General features: G+C 43.6%; 2 protein-coding genes across 7 annotated transcripts in view; one reads left to right on the top strand and one right to left on the bottom strand.

Annotated features, from left to right (window-relative positions):
- Positions 1-3,073: 3,073 nt before the first annotated feature.
- On the bottom strand, positions 3,074-20,937 carry MED8 (mediator complex subunit 8). Of its 3 annotated transcripts, none has more exons than XM_077334105.1 (7): positions 20,801-20,937; positions 19,164-19,282; positions 17,641-17,785; positions 8,167-8,307; positions 6,078-6,159; positions 5,682-5,930; positions 3,074-5,225 (listed from the first exon to the last, which is right to left on the bottom strand). In XM_077334105.1, the coding sequence occupies exons 1-7, from the start codon at positions 20,804-20,806 to the stop codon at positions 5,161-5,163; spliced, it is 807 nt and encodes a 268-aa protein (XP_077190220.1). In that variant the 5' UTR covers positions 20,807-20,937; the 3' UTR covers positions 3,074-5,160. The 3 variants fall into 3 exon arrangements, with proteins under 3 accessions (XP_077190220.1, XP_077190219.1, XP_077190221.1); XM_077334104.1 differs by having other exon boundaries at positions 20,744-20,821; XM_077334106.1 differs by lacking the exons at positions 19,164-19,282; positions 20,801-20,937 and having other exon boundaries at positions 8,167-8,330; positions 17,641-17,786.
- Positions 20,843-20,974, top strand: part of SZT2 (SZT2 subunit of KICSTOR complex) — an 84,481-nt gene continuing 84,349 nt past the window's right edge. For all 4 annotated transcript variants that reach the window (XM_077334103.1, XM_077334101.1, XM_077334098.1 and 1 more), the window contains exon 1: positions 20,843-20,961. In XM_077334103.1, coding sequence (XP_077190218.1) covers positions 20,932-20,961 — 30 coding nt within the window. In that variant the 5' untranslated portion in view covers positions 20,843-20,931. The remainder of the gene's footprint in view (positions 20,962-20,974) is intronic.

Here is a 20,974-nt window from a genome sequence, read left to right as displayed (position 1 = left end):
ACAGGATGTCCAGTTCACTTTTTCATTCAGCTCCCACTGCTAATGTCTGAAGGTGATGTACCTGGAATACTTCTGTCTTGTGCAGGAGTTTAGACATGCTTGAAGGTTTGGACAATTTCCACAACCCAAAATTGCAGCTGCTTCTCAGTATGACCAGAAATAAAGAAATGGCTGACAAGAGGAAAGCCACATAAGCTTACAGTGGCTTTCCACAAACTATGCAAAATTGAAGACATCTTGTAACACTATGTGATTAAATATTAATAACCTTAAAAGTCAATATGCATTAACCTAACAGAACTCAATATGCTCAGAAATTCTCACATAAGCTTACAGTGGCACTGAATAACATAAATTACTCCCTTAGAATTAAAATTACAAAACAAACTGATAAAGAGAGTTCTAGTGTTAGATGTATTTAGAAATGTTTTATTGGTCCCTGTACAAGTACATACTACACAGTGGCTGCATGAAAAATAAAACACCTTTAGGTGCTGTTCTCCTGCTCACACAGCTGCTCTCCTTCAACCCTGGAACTCTGCTAACTAGCAAGTCACAAAGGTTTTTTGCTCTTTAACCATAAATAGGGGAGGACTTTCGCATCTAGGGATATTAGATGGATGACAATTAAAAAAAATACATGCCTGTATTGATTTATGCATGCTAGTATAAATTAAAGGAATTATCATCCTATTAACAGCTTTCACGGGCCAGGGTCAACTGGTTGTTGTGGGTTTTTTTGGGTTGGGTGGCCATGGTCTGATGGTTTTAGTCCCTGCCGCTTCACCAGTAACTGTGGCTGGCTTCTTCAGACATAGGGCATGTCAAAATGGGAATCTCTTCATGCCAAAGTGTGAGTTAGGAAGGCTCCCAGACTCCTGGCTTTACACAAACTATGCAAAATTGAAGACATCTTGTAACACTATGACCGTTTACGCACTGGAGGTTTCATGCTGGGCTGCAGGCTGGAGTTTTAGTCATGGCAGGTTGCCCCAACTCTTCCTGCACCCACATGGGGGAGCATTTGACCTGGTGCACCTCATCTGCTCCCAATTTGTGCTCCTGCACGGGAGCTGGGGCACTGAAGTACCCAGTGCATAAATGGTCTATGTGATTAAATATTAATAACCTTAAAAGTCAATATGCATATAAAGTAATACATCCATGATTTTTTGCTGATGAAATCTCGTTTCATTCTAGGCTACTAGTTAAAATGAATCTGTACCAGAAGGGTCACAAGTTGCATGGAACTTGAAATTAGGAAGGCTAACATATAGAAGTTGACCCAACTTGGAGGTTCATCAATACCTCATTGGCAGAGAATGTATCATATCTTCCCTTAGGAAAAGTTGATTTGTCCTCTGTACACAAAAAGAGTTGTGTAAACAGGATCTGACCAGTTTAAGGCACATGTTCAACTTTCAGGGAAAGGTGATAAAATGTGTGGACAGAACAATTCCAAGCATACTTTGGCTATAGGTTTAACAATAGATCTCCTTTCAAGTGGTCAAGCAGACAATGCTTTATTTCAATTTTTAGCATATGACTTGTGTTACTATTTTAGGCTGCAATCTTAAGGACACTTTGTAAGGAGTGAGACCAACTGATTAACATAGGACTAACTTTCAAAGAAACTGGATTAGAATTGCTCCTTTATTGTATAAGCCAGGGGTAGTCAAACTGCAGCCCTCCAGATGTCCATGGACTACAGCAAATGCTGGCAGGGGCTCATGAGAATTGTAGTCCCTGGACATCTGGAGGGCTGCAGTTTGACTACCCCTGATATAAGCTGTTCTGATCCTTGACAATCTGCACAATAGTTTTAAATAAACTCCAATTTGACATGTAGCACCTGGTTCTAAATTCATTATGGCTTGAGAGCTGTAGACTGGCTCATGAAAACAAGAGCTCTCTGCTGTCAAAATGAGATACTCGCTTAGGGAAACTGAGGAATAATATTAAGGCCTCACGCAATACTGCTGCAGCTCTGCTCACATGAGAAAAGTTTTCTGAAGATGTCAGCCTGCAAAAATCAAGTTACCTGTACCTGAATGTTCTGTTTTGGTTTCCACCTAAAAGTCAAGAAGTACCCATATTCCTCCCATTCTGCAGTATGCGTAAAATAAATTGTTTAGGAGCGCATTTTAATAAAGCAGTCAAGGTTATAGTTATTATCTATGGAATTTAGTGTAGTCTTCATTATATATATAATGGTATTTTAATTGTACTGTATTGTAAGCCAGCATCTTTACAGCATTGTTCTCCAATCTTGTAATCCTGCTTTATTACAGAAGCTCAGTGGTGCTGAAAAACTAACATTTTATTTAAATACTAGTAATCAAGCCCGCTGTATGATCAATACAGCGGGCGCTAAGTACTTGCAGTCTTGCGGGTGCTCCGTGGCGGCGGGCTGTCGGAGGGGGCTCCCTCAGGCGGTGGGGCCTCCCCTGGGCGGCGGTCTGTCGGTAGCAGCTCCCTCGGGCGTCAGGCCGCCGGGCAGGGAGCCCCGGCAGCCGCGCGGCTGCCGGGGGCTCCCTTGCGGGCGGCCTGACACATCAGGCCGCCGACAAAGGAGCAACTGCGAGCCGCGCTGTGCGCGGCTCGCAGTTGCTGGGGCTGGGAATTGGAGGGACTAACCCTCCGATTGTCTGTCCGGAGGAAGGGTCCAATCCGGACCCTTCCTCATCCCAGACACATCCCGCCCCAGAACCCCTTACCGCATTATTTAGTCCGCGGCGCCCGCGGCGCCGCAGGCAGTGTTGGGATGATGATTATTTGTATTTTAGACTTTAAGGTGCCACTGGACTGTTGCTTTGCTCTAACAAACTAGTACTATCCTGGTTTACTGCTTATACCATGCTGTAGTGCTAATGCTCTCTCTCTCTTTTGATCTTATTCATCCCAGTGTTCTTGTTGCACAGTTTTTAGTTGCAATCTATCTTGAGACTTGGCAAGAAAGATGGGGGATAAATCTAAATAGATAGGAAGTAATGGGCACAGTATTGCTATTAGCCAGATTCTGTTTCCCGTGTGTAGCAAGCATTCATCTAATGATCTGTCTATGACACAGCAGTATGTGGCATATTTATTTATTTATTTTCAAACTTCTATACCGCACTTCACAAGGAGTAGCCTCAGGGCGGTTTACACATAAAACCAGTAAAATACATTTAAACCCCATAAAACCCCAATTATACAAACTAAAAATAATCCCAAGAAAAAGATGATGGCAATCATTATCCCAAAGACTGTTGCAGCCAAATCAGCAGATGTTCCCATAATTCAGTCCAACCGGGCAGGTCATACATATAGGGAGGGATCCATTGATGTTGTTACCGGTCACCACCGTGATTACCATTAGTGTTTAATGTGCCCCTTGACCTAGACTCCAATTTAGACATGTGAATCAATAAAACATTTACTCCTTTGTTAACTAAACTACTGAGGGCAAGAGGATAGGGGTGATTAATCTTACTTATAAATCAAAGTGCTAGAGAACAGAATATCTGAAGCAAGTTATAAAGAATCAAGAAAACTGGTATTTTTCAGGTTCAGTATACTTCAACCCGAAAATTACCAGTTGATTTTTTACCATGCCCTTACAGTACACTGGAAATTACTAATAACTAAAGACTCAATTACTAGTACCTAAAGATTTAACTTGGAATAGAGCCTCTTGTGGCGCAGAGTGGTAAGTGGCTGAAAGGCTGTCTGAAAGCTATGCCTATGAGGTTGGGAGTTCGATCCCAGCAGCCGACTCAAGGTTGACTCAGCCTTCCATCCTTCCGAGGTCGGTAAAATGAGTACCCAGCTTGCTGGGGGGTAAACAGTAATGACTGGGGAAGGCACTGGCAAACCACCCCATATTGAGTCTGCCATGAAAATGCTGGAGGGCGTCACCCCAACGGTCAGACATGACTCGGTGCTTGCACAGGGGGTACCTTTATCTTTAAAGACATAATAGTCTTGCTTGATCAGATTGGAAGTCCATCTAGTCCAGCAACTTGTTTCACATAACTCCCAACCAGTTACCCCATGATGTTGCCTTCTAGAGTTTTGCTGCCTCCTTCATCTAGTTTACACTCATTTGCCCTTGAAGCTATTCATACAGGATGAACTGGAATGAAAGCACTACAGTTAAGACTGGGTGACATAAGTGGCAGGATTGTGCATAAGAGTTCTTGGATTCAGCAGCAACAAACCCATTCTGGATAATATACATTTCATTAGCTCAAAAGTAAATATCGAAAGTGATACTATGGAATTGTCTCTTAATGACTGGGGTCAAATACATTAGATTTAACTTGGAATGGAAGAGATCTGTGCTTGATAATATGGATCAAGACTGTAAATGGTGCTTCAACAGAGGCTTTTCCTGATTGACGTAGGGCACTGGACAGAGTAAATGGTATCAATGTACCAAAGGAACATATGTTTACTGATCGAACAGTAAGTAAAAGAGGTTACAGGGGCAATGAAGTATTTCTCCAAACATCTAATCAACTCAAGTATCTGAATATTTCAACTTTCCCATGCAATGAAGGGCATAGCTTTGTTTTTTGAATCACACCCATCAGTACAGTCTCTGCCATTAGTACCTGTTGTTTGTTTTGTAGAAAACATCCGGTTAATATTTACATTATTAATGACTGTGGATGTGGATATCAGCAGAGCTCAAATCAAATGATCCAATGGTTTGTCCTGGTTGTACTATAATCAAATGATTTACAAAAAGGGAACATAAGAACAAAACTATACAGACTCAACATAGAAAAAGACAAACAAAAGTTATACAGGGCAAAGCAACTGATCTTTATTTTTTAAAAAATTCTTCACATTACATGCTTCTTCTACCTTGATACAATACAGATATCAAAAGAAGCACACACTCTGAAGACTAGCAGTCTCCGTACTGCTTTTCCCTCCAGCCTTGGGTAGGCTGCACAGGTGCTCCTCCCAAACCACTTGCCTCTGGCACATGCTCTACAAAAGAATACATTGTACACTCTGGTGTTTGAAGAGGTTAATGTGGCTACATAAATAAATGAACTCAGGAGCTGAAGTACAGAGAGGTGTAGACAGGAATTTCACTGATGAAAGTAGCTTGTAATCTCTGGAAGGAAGTTCAGGAGCAACAACAGGCCAGTGTAGTTGCCCAATTCACCTTTGATAGGGATGCATTGAAGCAGACTTGATATTGGTTTTTATGCTACTGGGCATCTTACCTAGAGACAGGAGAGCAGTATGGGGTTTAGTGATGTGATAAATAGAAAGGCTTATGTCTCAGAAGAGGAACACAAATTTGGTGGAAATTTTTTCCATTCCTTAGCCAGGGACTGAGCCAAGGTCTTCCCTGCAAACAATTTATATAGAAGACAGGGCTATTTCTTTAATCCCCTCAGCAGTGTCCTCCACCTCCTTCTTAAAAGACTTATTCAATTTACATAAAATTTGCTCTGCCTCAGGCTTATACAAACTTTGAAGCATCAGGGAGGCTGTCGAATCTCTTATTTATGACCTCCCAAGTATTCATACACGTAAATCCACAGATTTATACAAAAGTACATATTTAGCTTTACTTGGGACACCAGCTCCTCTTGTTGCAACACACTCCCTGCATTCCATTTCCCTTCTTTTAGCATTCCAAGAACTCACCAAAATGCCTGAGAGCTTACATTTACCTGGCTGGCCTGTTTGTGTCATTTGTACTCCTCCAAGCATGGGCTGTGCTTGATTTGGTGCTCCAGGCATCTGAACCTGCTGCATGGCAGAAGTACCTGTTATGATCGTGTTGGCACCTGGCTGACTAGACTGAACAGGCCCTGTCCCACCTGGTGGACGCCTGTTTGACAGACCCTTCCCAAAGGCTACAGCCGCAACCAAAGCATTAGTATCAGCAGAATTGTATGTCTGTTTGTTTTGTCGTAAACCTGTAGAAGAGAGGCAAATTAACAGTGCACAACAAACTTTATTCCCACTGTGCTATATTACCATTGTACTAACCTTTGCTCATATTATCTTAATGCTATTTTTCTGTAAGATACCCCTTACCCCCTACCAACCAGTTCAAGTCATACCTCCACTCTCAGATTCTCGTTCTTCTTTACTGATCTTCTCCAACAAATTCAAGCACATTTTATTTAGATTTTGGATCTGTTTCTGTAACCAAAGAAATCTGCATCAGTCAGAACAGCTATTATCGTTCATCCTTTATTACCATCTTAAAATTACAGCAAACTCCCCCAAGCCAGTTCCCAGACTTTCAAGAATATGCAAGGTACTCATTTATAAAGGGAAACATATACAATCTTGACAACACTGAGTACATAATGGATACCTGAAAAACAATGCATGTTTAATATGGATAATCCTGTTTTGCATCTATTAAAACTGGTGTCGTTGGGAAAGGTTTGGATTTCTGGATCATGGTCTACAATGTCAATATGAGGGGTTACTATCAGGAGATGGTGTGCACCTCAAAAGGGACAGAAAAAGTATTTTTGGGATAACCTTTGCAAACCTGGTGAGGAGGGAAAAAGGAGGATCTGGGTAACTACCAGCCTGTCAGCTTGACATCTGTAGCTGGCAAAATTTTGGAAAAAATCATCAAACAGTTGGTCCTTGAGCAGCTGGAACAGAGAGCTGTGATTTCTAAGACTCGGCACAGGTTTCACAAGAACAAATCATGTCAGACCAAACTTCTCTCTTTTTTTGAGAAAATGACTACCTTGCTGGATCAGGGGAATGATGTGTACATAGCTTATCTGGATTTCAGTAAAGCTTTTGATAAAGTTCCACATGATATTCTTCTTGACAAGTTGGTAAATGCAGTACGTATCCTAATTCTGTCAGGTGGATCGATAACTGGTTGACAGTTTGTACCCAAAGGGTATTTGTTAATGGTTCAGCATCCTCTTGGAGAAGAGTGCCCCAGGGATCTGTCCTGGAGCCTGTGTTGTTCAACATATTTATAAATGATTTGGATGAGGAGAAGACCAAGGCCATGGCATTTGGCAAACATCCAAAATCTAGAACATGGATGCTAAATGGACACAATATTGAATAAGTAACCAAATTTAAACATTTAAGTGTATATATTCAAGCCTCTGGAGCAAAGAGCATTCTTTTTACCAGCAGCCCTGAAACTATACTCTGCTAAATCTCTAGCCCAACTCACTTATGGTGCGTTTTTGGGTGCTCTGATATCAGATACTATCAAGCTAGAAAGGGTCCAATCTAAATCCCTTCGGGCACTCCTCCAATTCCATGGTGCATCTGGAAACAGGAATGTTAATGGTCCAAGACAAAATCTGCCTGTCAGCAATCTGAGTGTGGCTGAAATTAATACATAACCCACAGGGGATTAAAGAAGTTTTTATCATGGACTCACCCCGCCCCTTTCTCCACCCATAATGCCCTTACGGTTTTATTTTTACCACTCCGCAGGAGCGGTCTACAGATATAGATACCACTACCCTTCAATAGTGTCCCTGAGGGAATGAAAAGAACCACACAAAGATGGTCCCAGAAAACCCTGGTGAGGCCAGGCAGTCAACCAGGATCAAATGATCAACTGTGTCAAGTCCAATAAATTCAGTACAGACTCACCCTTTTCCAAATGACAGTAGAGGTTATCCACCGAGATTACTAGTGCTGTTGCAGTTCCAAACCCAGCCCTGAAGCCTGACTGGAAGGGGCTGAGTATCGATGTCTCTGAAGGAATCTCTGAAGTTGTTTAGCTACTGCCCTCTCAATCACCCTCCTGATTATTCTTCGATCCTACTCAGTTTAGTTAAGAGTTCAAATATTCCCAAATATCTTCTCAAGAGGCAGACCTGTTCGTTTAGTAACTTGCATGACATAGTGACAGAATGTTTAATGATACATGTGCACACAAACATGCAATGCCTCATTCCTTCATTAAATATCATGCAGATATGAAGTGGGTTTGCAAATCACTTTTTCTTACAATTGAAATTGGGGTTAACACTTACTATGCAGATTCAAATATGGTAATGCTGACCAGGGGCAAGACAATACAGCTTCACAGACGGTTCGATGGTCATTGTTGGTATACAGGATTAAAGACAACAGCAGGGATATGGAAACTGATATGCCCTGAATAGCTTGGGGCAATTCCGAATTTCTCCAAGCACAAATAATTACCTGTGCCACATCAGCACCAATACGAGCTGCGTCTGTGCTCAGCTGCTTTTCTTGCTCCTCCACCTCAGGATCAGGCTTTGTTCGCAAATGATCAGGTACGACTTCATGGCTGAAGACTGGCACTCGTCCTTCTGTCTGCCGCTGAAACACCCAGACCATCAGTGCTTAAAACCATATTTTGTGACAAAAGCACAGAATTGTAAGTTAATACTGCAGTCTCAGTATGAGTTACAGAGACTCAAATACTATTGGAAATTGGCTTCAGAATTCCAGGACACCTGCATTTGCAGGGTTCCCTTTCCTTTGTTTCTTATATACAATATACTAGGGGCAAAGCCCGTTGTATCCAAGAATACAACGGACGCTAGAGCTTGGCAGTGGGAAGAGGAAGGGGAGGAGTTGTCCAGTCTGAAAGGGTATGGGGTTGAATGTGTGTGTTGTGTGGGAGGTTATGGTGGCATGGTGGCAAATGAGGGCATGGGTGTGGACATATGGGTGTCAAGAACCTGTGGTGTGGAATGTTCGTTGAGTGTGGGAGAGGACTGACCTTTGGGAATTGTGGCATAGTGGTTACAGATGAGCCTTCCAGAGCCATGTCTTCAGATATGTGAAGGGAAAATCAGACTGGAGACTCTTCTTAGGGGAAGATTACATGGCAACCAATTCCTCCCAGTTCTGCGTCATTTCCCTTTTTGTGTGAATTAGGCCACAGACACCGAAATGCCCCTCTGCCCTAATACACATAGGGTAGTCACAGTACACAGGTGTCCACCCTGTTCCTTCTGTCTCCCATGTTTTCACTGTAGGTAAAATGTTATGTGCCCACTTGCTTCTTTCATGGTTGCTCCTTAAAAGAATGGATTTTTGTACCCTATTGCAGTGGTCCCCAACCTTTTTATCACCGGGGACCACTCAACGCCGGGGACCACTCAACGCCTTTTAATGAGGCCCGGTGGGGGAGGGGTTGTTTACTCCTCTACTCTCAACCACTGCCCTAACGCTTTGATTGCTATGGTAATGTTCAAATATCTCTTCAAAATAAGATACAGACACGCCACAACAATGAACATAAGGAACATTTTATTTTCATGGAAATTTTAACTCATGACAATGACAAATCAATGGGAACCCTGAGCTTGTTTCTCTGCAACGAGATAGTCCCATCTGGGAGTGATGGGAGACAATGACACCCGAAGTGTGTTGTAAAGGGCTGGGGGGGGGGTGTGAAGGCGATGGACCACATGTGGTCCGCGGCCCACAGGTTGGGGATCGCTTCCCTATTGCTTACTACCCAAAGGAGTCTCAAAGTGGTTTACAAACACCTTTTCCATTCGTCTCTCCACAATAGTCAACCTGTGAGGTATGTGGGATTGTGAGAGATCTGAGAGAACTGGGAATGGGCCGCAGTGACCCAGCAGGCCTCAGGTGTCTCAAAGCATTTTCCAATTGTCTTCCCTTTCTTTCCCCATAGCAGAGGGAGGTGGGGTAGCAAGCCTCACAGGGAAGCTGGCAACCCTAAGAGGAAGACTCTCTGTGCACAGCAGTCTTGACCTTAGTAAGGTTTTTTATACTGTTTCTTTATTTGCCAGGCCAAGGTTATTTGCCAGGCCAATAAGTCATTTCAGTTACTATGTGTCCCCAGACATTTACTTGTTCTCTATTTACAGTTTCAGGCTGTAAATATTTATTTAGATCTTCCTGCACTTTCCAGACTCACAGGACTGATGCTGGTCTGACTGTCTGCGCCCCAGAATACAAACAGTTGCTGGTAAGGGCTGGCCATAACCCATAGGCCAGGAGGGACACTCCTGCACCACTCCCTACCAACTGCAGGCAAAAATGGCTCATTTGAAGGCTGTACTCTGAGGCATTGTATGATTTTGAAGTCCCACCTCTAAACCTCCAGGAATATTTCCAACTCAGAGGTAGCCAACCTACAGGTGTGACCTGGAGAGCTCCTGGAATTACAGCTCACCTGCAGAGAATAAAGATCAGCTCCCCAGGCAGAAAGGGCTACTTTGGACAGGGTTGTGGTATAGATGAAACATTTAAGGCCTCCCACACAGGTTGTTTTTGAATTGAAAGACTTGAGGCCTACTGCACAGGGTTGTTGTGCAGATGAAACAGGAGACAAAAGAGCCAGTTTCCTCTGCAGAATAACGCTGTGCAGTGGCCTCAAATCTGCAGAGAGTTGCAAAGAAGAAAGACACATGGCTTGGCTGTATCTAACCTCCGGCCAGAGCAGTATTTTAAGTGAGAAGGGGCTTTTCTGTGGCCTCCCTGTCATGCAACTGTTTGGCAGAAGGGGAAAGTCCCCCCCTCAAAAGGAAGGCCCTCAGGTTCCCCTGCGTTGCTCTTGGAAAGGCCTCAGTCAGGGCTTGTCAGAGGTTCCTTCGCAGCAGGCCTGAAGGGGGGGAGGGGGAGCACTCTGCAGCCTCCTGCCAACTCTGTCAGGGTTCTGAGACAATTTGCAGTTGGATATGACAGTTAGGACAGCCTTGGGGCGAAAAGGGCTGGCACAGCCTGTGTTCACATCCCCTTTGGCAGCCCTGCTGACCTCCTCTCCCTGCGGTGGTCAGGAGCAGACTGGCAGCCAGACTGGGCTGGGTGAATGGAATTTCGGTCTGTCCTGGTGAGGGGCCAATAGGAAGGCGCTTCGCGTGCCTCCCCATTGGCTGCTTGGCCCTGGATGGACACTCGGAGGGCCCAATCAGGAGCTGCTTCGCGGCTCTTGATTGGCCCTCTGAGTTTTTATCCTGGACAGGGCCCGCCCTAACTCCTCCCCAGGTGACCTTACCCTTTTATTTAATCAGCTCCGCAGGAACGGTTAAAGATAAGGTTCAGGAATGATGATCCCGGGATCAATCTAAGAAGGTTCTAAGCTATATAAATGGAAGTTTGTTAGAGTGGTAGCACTGTTTGAAGACATGTTGTTGAATGTCAACATTAAACCTCCAGAATCCATATAATGAGTATGCAAAAACATTGCACACACCCTTTCTGGACCACATGTACAGTATACACTCCACGCTGTAAAAGCATGGATCGGAAATTATAGTGCTGTGACAGGACTCAGCAAAAGAAAGAATTACAAGATGAGTAAAAAAGGACAGATGATTTCCCTTACCTTTGTTCTCAGAACAACAAGAATTATCAAATTCTGGTTTCTTGCACTATTCTCTTAGACTTAGACTATATGTGCAACAGAATAAGATGAAGGGGCTGGAAGGATGTGCATGCTGCAGCCTCTTCATAAATATACTGTTTCCTTCAAAGGTTTTAAAATCTTTTAAGTTATCATTTCCTGCTGCTGTTTGGTCCTTGGAAGTATTGATATGAAGTGGTGGCTTTCTGCAGATTTAGTGTCTTAGTGCCCAGGTTGTTCATTATCCCAATGCCTTAATGTTAAACAGAGCAGCTGGTGAGTGTTGTTTCTCTTCAATTAATAGGGGCAACAAAAACATAATCATGTAATTTCAGGCTCTCCACATTCTAAGCAAAACTATAATGTAAAGGAAGCCTCAGGAGACCTTACTATAACTTCTAGAGATATTAGTAAACCTTTAGGAATACTAAATAAGATTTTGGTTTGGTTATGTACATCCATTCTTATCACCAGTCTACAACTGACAAAAGGGCATCCAGCCAAAATCATTGATAGCCTGGCTAAACTCAAGAACTCATTTATCAATCTAAGTTCTTCCATGAAACTACTTACTTAACTTACAACTTTCCGTGGCTCAGGATAACAGCCAGAATATTTTGCCAGCTCAAAGACCAACCAAGCCTGTAATGATTTCTGCTCAGAACTTTGAGCTCTCTTTGCTTAACCTGTCTATAAATTGCCATATAGAATCAATTAATCCATGCTCAAGAGAGGACATACCACCCTCCTTTGAAGAGTTCTTTAGAAAAATCAATTGTAATTGACTGACTAAATAAAGCTCATGAGGCTGCGTCCCAAAAATACTTCTATGTACTACTGCAGGCTGGAAAAGAAAATAACAGGACAGGCAACAATTAATCATGGCAGAAGAACCAGGGAGAGATTCTGGCAGATATGTTATGGCCCCCTACATCATCATCTTTTAAAAAATGACCTTGTGCCAACCCTAAGGACAGTTGAGGACCACTTTCCTAAGATTAGCTTTCTTCCCATTTTTTTACTACTCTATGCTGACAATACTGTGTATTATTATTGGGTTTATATCTCCTATCTACACTGATGACTTATTGTGATTCTAATCAGCCGTCTATAAATTTTGAAAAATCGAAGATGTTAGTCTTCTCTAAGTCTTAGAAGTGTTTTGCTGGAGAAATAAGGGGAACTTACATTAAAGAGGTTATTTATTTATGAGATTTTTAGGCCACCGCTTTCCTACCAAGATCTTGGGGTGGCTAACATTATTATTATTAGATTCAAGTGGGTAGCCGTGTTGGTCTGTCTGAAGCAGCACAACAAAATCAGAGTCCCATGGCACCTTTAAGACCAACAAAGATTATTCACACCTGGAATAAATCTTTGTTGGTCTTAAAGGTGCTACTGGACTCTGAACAATATAAAACCCAATTACAGGTTGCCTAAAATTCCTGACAATTGCTCCATCACAAAGATCCCTTTGAACCTGGGGTCACTTAGGTTCAAATTAAGATCATAATCCCCAAGGTTCAGATGGAGGGGATAAGATACACATGGGGGGGGGGGCAATTTAGATTTCTGGGACTGAATTTCCAATACAATATCAGCTGGACATTCCACAGAAATTATACTGACTCTAGCCAAAGGTACTGCAGCTGGTGTAGCCTGTTTACTTTTTGTACATGGTGGTCAATATCATCTCCTTTCTGTTTTATGTATATTCAAGATCAAATCTGTGGCTCAGCTAGTATATGGAATCCCTGTATGAATTGGCAGATTATCTAGTTTATAGAGAGGATTCAGTCTTCTTTTTTGCACTGTATTTTGGGTCTTCCTAACCGTGCTGCTTATGCAGCTATGTGCCATAAAACAAGGCAAGGGCTTCTGGATTCATACCACAAAGTTCTGGTTGCATCTCTTTCTCCTAACTGATCATCCAAACTATATAACTACTATGCTTGTGGATTCATAGATAAGCAAGTGGCTGAAGTTAATCAACAGGAAAATTATCTCAACTGGCATCTTTCCAGACTCTTTCCTGATGCTGAAGAGGGAGTAAGCTTGTAGACTGTTGTGTTAGGGCCTATTTTTTAAATTTACTTTTAAAATTTATTTAATTATATTTCAACTAGGGGCAAAGCCCGTTGTATCCAGGAATACAACGGGCACTTGAGCTTGGCAGTGGGAAGAGGAGGGGAGGAGCTGTTCAGTCTGTAAGGTCATGGGGTTGAATGTGCGTGTTGTGTGGGAGGTTGTGGTGGCGTGGAAACAAATCAGGGCATGGGTGTGGAGATATGGGTGTCAAGAACCTGTGGTGTGGAATGTTCGTTGAGTGTGGGAGAGGACTGACCTTTGGGAATTGTGGCATAGTTCTTACAGATGAGCTTTCCAGAGCCATGTCCTCAGATATGTGAAGGGAAAATCAGACTGGAGACTCTTCTTAGGGGGAGATTACATAGCAACCAATTCCTTCCAGTTCACCTGAAACTCAACCCCTCCAAGATGGAGGTCCTATGGCTGGGGAGAACAGGCCAGGACCAGAAAGAGCATCTCCATGCCTGGATGGGGTGAAATTAACACCTGCATTGTTTGCCAGGAATTTGGGAGTGACCTTTAATGGCTCCATTTCTATGGACGCTCAGGTCACAAACGTAGCGCGGACGGCATTTTTCCATCTTCACCAAGCTAGGCTACTAGTGCCATACCTGTCCATGGACCACTTGACCACAGTGATCCATGCAACGGTCACTTCCAGACTAGACTACTGTACCTCGATCTACGCAGGCCTGCCCTTGTCTTTGATCCGGAAGTTACAACTGGTACAAAACGCGGCTACCAGGGTCCTCACTGGAACTCATGGAGGGCCCATATTCAGCTGGTGGTTCGACATCTGCACTGGTTACCAGTTTGTTTTCAGATCAAGTTCAAGGTTTTGGTTTTGACCTTTAAGGCTATACATAGTCTAGGTCCTGTTTACCTGCGGGACCACTTGGTTGCTTATGCCCCCCACAGGGCTCTTTGCTCTGCGGATATGAACTTATTGGTAGTCCCGGGCCCTTGGGATGCTCGCCTGACCTCGACCCAAATCTCTCGAGGCCAGCATGGTGGAGACGAGTGGTTTGGGGCGTGATGGGCAGCTGCCATGTCAGCAACGCAGCAAGAGGCCTGTGGAGGGCAAGCGACAAGGGAAAGCCCCCCCCCCCCCCCGGTATGCGCGGAGACCCAGGCACCCATGAGCCATCAAAGCACCCTCCTCGCCAGCCAGGGAGCTTCTGGCGGTGAGGCTGGGTGAGTAGCTCAAGAAGGCAGGCGGCGCAGGGGCCGGCCCAATCTGGACGCACCCAGCTTTGCTGGGCGTGTCTGGATTGGTCCGCTACGTCTTGCTTCGGAGGGTTAGACAGGCCTGGACAGGAGCCCAGAGACCTGGACAGCACTGCCCAGATGGCGCTTTCAAAAATATAGAGAGGAACTGTGGTAAGGATTGTGTAAACCACCGTGAGCCCAATCGGGAACGGTGGTATATAAATTTAAATAATAAATAAATAATAAATAAATGACTACTCCTTATGTAGATTTTTGTACCCTGTTGTTTACTACCCAAAGGAGTCTCAAAGTGGTTTACAAACCTTCGTCTCCCCACAATAGACAACCTGTGAGGGGTGTGGGGCTGTGAAAGGACTGAGAGAACTGGGAAAGAGCCACAGTGACCCAGCAGGCCTCAGGTGTCTCAAAGCAGTTTCCAATCATCTTCCCTTCCTCTCCCCATAGCAGACTCCCTGTGAGGGAGGTGGGGTAGAGAGCCTCACATGGAAGCTGGCAACCCTAAGAGGAGGTCTCTCTGTGCACAGCAGTCTTGACCTTAGTAATGTTTTTTATTTGCCAGGCCAAGCTTGAAAAAAGACACTTCAATTCCCATGTCTCTCCAGCCATTTACTTGTTCACTATTTACAGTTTCAGACTGTATATATTCTTTATTTACATCTTCCTGCACTTTCCAGATTCACAGGACTGATGCTGGTCTGTCTGTCTGCGCCCCAGAATACAAACAGTTGCTGGTAAGGGCTGGCCACAGCCCATAGCCCCAGAGGGACACCCCCGCACCACTCCATCCCAACTGCAGTTTGCAAGCCTCTACCACAGTGTCTAGATCACTGCTCATCTCTAGATTATAATGATCAGCTCTGCAGCCAAAAATGGCTCCTTTGAAGGCCGGACTCTGAGGCATTGTACGATTTTTTAGACCTTAGCAAATTATTATATAACAGCGAGCCCGCTATTATAGATACTGCCCTCCCTTTTGGCTCAGGGAAGTTTACATTTAACAGGAAGAAATATAACATATAACAAGAAGAAGTACAAGATAATGCATACATTCAAGTAAAATTGAGAGTTAACTTGCTAACTATACTACAGTGATTCCATGGGAAGACTGGTGTGGGGTTCAGTATATAAATGGGGGTTTTCTGGAGGCCCAGTAGATGTTGTTTTGGTCGGTTTCAACGAAATGCCTGGCAGAAGAGCTCCATTTTGCAGACCCTGCAGAACTGTGGAAGTACAGGCAGGGCCCTGATCTCCTCAGGGAGCTCGTTTCACCAGGTTGGGGCCAGGACAGACCTCTGGTTGTGGTTGAGGTATGACATGCTTCTTTTGGGCCAGGGATCACTAGTCACTTAGAAGTGGCAGAGTGTATGGCTCTTAGGGGGGAGTAGGTAGTGAGGCATTCTCTTAGGTACACTGGACCCAGATCGTGTGTGGTCTTGAAGGTGATTATCACAACCTTAAGCCTGATCCAGAATTCGAACTGATAGCCAGTGTAGTTGTTGGAAGGCAGGCTGAATGTGAGACCTCCATGGAATTCCTGTGATCAAGGATACGGGTAGGCCTGCGTACAGCAAGTTGCAGAAGTCCAGGCTAGAGGTGACTGTCACATGGATCACTGTGGCTAGGTGTTCCAGGGCCAAGTAAGGCGCTAGTAGTTTGGCTTGGCAGATGTGGTAGAATGTCAGCCGTGCTCCTTTAGTGAACTCCTCCTCCATAGAGAGGAAGGTGCCGAGGATCATACCCAGGTTTCAGGCAGAGTGAGCTACTGTTAGCTGTACCCCATCCAGTTTGGGCAATTGCGCTTCCTCACTTGGACCCTTCCTGCCCAGCCATAGGGCCTCCATCTTTAAAGGGCTGATCTTTAGACAACTCTTCTTGAGCCATTTTGTCACTGCTTCCAGACATCTGGCTAAGGCTTTTGGAGGAGAGTCAGGGAAGTTGTCCATCAGGAGGACGAGTTGGGTGTCATCAGCAAATTTTGTGTAATCTAGCCAATAGATATTACTTTACTGTAATTTTTATTTGGAGCCAAGGGATGCATAATATTCAGGGCTTCCCAGAACAGCAGCTAGTAGTGTACTTCTTGCCATAGAAATCCCTATATAATATATGCTAGTTGTATTAAGGATCCATGAACAATTTATGTATGTATTTGTACAATTTTATCTTAGTTTTTATGTTACTTTGCTGAATGTAAAATCTTTTTAATTTGGTTTTAGTGAAACAAATGCCTAATAAAGGTGGTGAATGAATGAATGAGAGGATACCATCCTAAGAATACAGAATGGATTATTCTCTCCATAGCTGAGGGAAATAATTCAGAATGTTGCATTAAAAAAACAAAACCATTTTTATCTGCAGGTTTTTGCCCTGACCTGGATAGGCCAGGCTAGCCCAAGCTTGTCAGATCTCAGAGGTTAAGCAGGGCCAGTCCTGGTTAATACTTAAATGGAAGACCACAAAAAAGTACAGGGCCACTCAGCAGAGGTAGTCATGCAAACCACCTCTGAATGTCTTGAAAATGCCTTGAAAATCCTATGGGGTCACCATGTCAGTTGCAACATGCCAGCAAATAAACAAACAATCCAAAATTAACTCATCTGTGAACAAAGTTCTACACCAATTTGGTGCCTGTGCTAATTTTCTACTCAAGAGAAATTTCTACATCAGTTCTACTCATTGATCCTGCCACTTGTATAGACCAGGACTCTATTGACATAGAATAAAGGGGCAGTGGACATTTCTGTGAGAGCAAAAGATTCTCCTACTTTCACTGCTCTTCCAAAATTCAGCAAAGGAGATTTGCACTGTTCAATATGATACACTTTCAACATTCCCCTTCCCTCCCAATGATAGCTACTGACAAACATAAAATAATTCTGGTTTATTACACAGTAATATGATCATATTTTTTTGTGTGCGGTCTCATTTTGCCATGTCTTCTCCTCTGCCTTGGAACCAAGGAAGGATTTGTACAACTGAGAAAAGATTAAAGTTATCAGAAAGATTCTTACCATAATCTCTTCATCACGGTCTGGGGACAATACCAAGGGAATGATGACCTGATTGCGCAACAATGGAGTTTTCTCATGCTTCAGCACTTTATTCAGTGTATTCAGTTGTCCTGAGAGTAGTGCAAAGCTATCCAGCACTGAAGGCCTGACATAAAGATGGATAAAGAAGTTACATGGCATAGTCAGAAGCTACCGTTTTCTATGTATTTATTACATTTATTATATCCTGCCTTTCTTCCATCATGGATCTTGTGGCAGTGCACACAGATTTCTCTGATCCAGGCCGTGACCAGACTAAGATCTGCTTAATTTCAGCAAGGTGACTTCTGTGTAGTTTTCAATCACAAAGTGTACAAAATCATACCATAGGGATAAGAGTAGTTAAAATCTTAATGCCTTTAGCCAAAAAGGGTAAATGTCAAAATAATCTATCTGCAGTCATTTAAGTTGAAATCAAATTTAATCGCAGTTTAAGATATATTGTGTAGATGTGTACAATGCATGATTTAACATAAATTTCTTTAATTTTAGCAGATGTCAAAGCAAATGAACTGAACTGGGACTGGCAAGCATAGATTCCCTAACAGAGAATATCTCTGAGTGGTGTGGGTAGACATCCTATCCCATAGCAAGGTCGAAAATTTAACATTAAACACAGTTCAGTGAATGCCAAGTGAAACAACTACTTGACCTATATATCTCCATACTTTTTGGTCACTATCAAGCCAAACAAAACCCACAAAAGGGTTTAAACCCACACAACCTTGCAATCACATTGTTAACAGGTATGTTTCAAAGGAAATTATTATGTAGCTGTCTAGCAGCTTGTTGACACATACTTTCACAAGTTTAAGCCACACATAATGGGATTTAAGTGTGTGTCTCGGTATATTATGTACTATCATGTCTTATGGCAACCTACAAAATTCCTTCTGACTTATGGCAACCTACACATTAATGACCTCCAAAAGATCATCATTAACAGTTTTGTTCAGGTCTTGCAAAATGAGGCCCAAGGCTTCCTTGACTGAATCAATTCATTTCAACTTGACCCTTCCTTCCCTGCCACTGCCTTCAACTTTTCCTAGTTTTCTTGTCTTTTCCAATGAGTCTATCTTCTTATGACATGACCAAATTACGACACCCTTAGTTTCAGTATAGCTTCGAGGGAGAATTCAGGCTTGATTTGACCTAGAACTCATTTATTTGTCTTCCTGGTGATCCATGGTCACTGTCACAGAACCACAGGCTCTAGCCATTATTGAGAACTTCTCTATGTTGCCTTTTAACCAAACCTAGGGTCCCCAAGGCAGTGATTACGAAAACATGTTGAACCTTAAAAATACAAATCCGGAAATATATTTAGATGATGGAAATGCACTTAATTTTTGTGGGCAAGCATGGATCCTGTATAAAGCCATGTAGGATACAGACTCAACTATTAATTACATGTTACTGTACAACAACAACAAACTGTGGACCTAATTAAGACTGGCCACCTAGGTTTCTTCTCAGACCCTTACCAGGTAAGTCGATCATATTCATTCTCTAGCTTGTAAATGAAACTGACCAAGGAATTCTTCAGATCAGCTACCTGACTGATGAGAGCCTCTAACGATAGCTCAAGCTGTTTTTCTTCCCTCTGGAAAAGACAGAAATATTTATTTATCATTGTATAAATACAATATAAATTGTATAAATACAACCCAGCAGTTCACAAAAACAAGAAAAACCAATATATTGATTAAAAATATCTTAAAACAATTTGAGCACATATAAATGCAAAATGGCGGTATACTAAAACATCTTAAGAGATCTATTCTCCATAATCCGAGCATCGAGCTTAATATGAATGGAATATATATTTCCAGATGGAAAAATGGAATCAGGCTCCTAACACAGTCTAGCACTGCAGTAGGAGGGGGACCAGATTGAATACCCGAGGGCTCCCACTTGGCCTCAACTAAATGCCTGGTGGAAGAGTTCCATTTCGTAGGCCCTGTGGAACTCAGGGCCTGCAGCTCCTCAGGCCGACAGGGCCTGCAGCTCCTCAGGGAGCTCATTCCACCAGGTAGGGGCCAGGACTGAAAAGGCCCTGATAAGGCTTATATCAACTCTGAAAATCAAGGGTCCAGTTACATGTCCCATGGTATTCCTGGTGACACTTCCTACAGCAGCAGCATGTGATCTGATCTGTTTACTTTTGTCCAGTCACCCAATTTCTTTTGGCGTCTCCTCAAAATACTTCAGATATGACACCTCTGTCAACTTGTACCGCACCACTAAAGAAATAGGTGCTAAGAAAGGGCAGTTGTCTTCATAAATCACCAACTATAGTGTTGCTGGATCAAGACTGGTAGTTGTGTTAGTTTGTCTGCAGCAATGAAGAAGAGCAAGAATCTAGTAGCAGCTTACAGGCTAACAAAATTTGTGGCAGGACTTTTATAGGTCACTGCTCATTTCTTCAAATAAGAATATATCAGATATAGTGTTGTTAGTCAGGGTTCCTGTATACCTTAATGATTGTGTAGAAAAAAAATAATTTAAACAGGTGTTTCTTTTCCTTTTATACCCACTTTCAATGAATTTAGAAGGATGTAACTCTGCTTGGGATTGCACTGTTCATTTCACAGTGACCATATAACAATTGATCATTACAAAACAGTCACTGCAATTTTCAACCACAAGAAAGGTAATATATTTTAATAAACACTTTTGGCCCAATTAACTTGCAATTATGTCTGCAATGTGAGAAGAATACAGATCGTAGCAGCGAGGAGGGGGAAAGGCCCTCCTCCGTCAGCGGCTGGAAAGGCCAGGGGCCGGGCAAATCTGAGGCGCGCTCCTTGCAACGGCTCTAGCCCACTGCCTGGCGCCCAGCGAGGCAGGCCCGGCCTTTTCACCAAGTCTACTCAGGCTCGTAGCTTCACCCTGCTGCCCCAATCCACTTAGCCGAAGAGGGCGGACAGGCAAGGCGATGAGCTCGGCCGTCTCCTTAGCGAACCGGGAAGACCAACGCGGAGCAGGCCGCCAGAATCACCGCGCTAGCCTTGCGGGGCAAGGGAACCAAGGCGTTGCTCTGGACAAGTAGGCCATAGCTTACCACAGGCCCCCCGGGGAACAAGCGCCGCCTAACCCCCACCCCCACCCGGGGCTTCACCTGCATCACGACAGAGGCCGAAGCTGGCAACAAACAGCCTTCTCGTCAAGGCGGGATCTCGCGCACACGACTTCCTCTTCCGGGTCAGCGTGTGACGAGGTCGAAAGTCACCGTGCTGGAAGGCGGCTGACATGGCGGCCTCCGAGAGGGGCGATGATGAGGTACCGCCCTTCG

The sequence above is a fragment of the Paroedura picta genome, chromosome 4, assembly GCF_049243985.1.
Source record: "Paroedura picta isolate Pp20150507F chromosome 4, Ppicta_v3.0, whole genome shotgun sequence".
In the NCBI taxonomy this organism is placed as follows: Eukaryota; Metazoa; Chordata; class Lepidosauria; order Squamata; family Gekkonidae; genus Paroedura; species Paroedura picta.
This window is presented reverse-complemented; position numbering and strand designations above follow the sequence as displayed.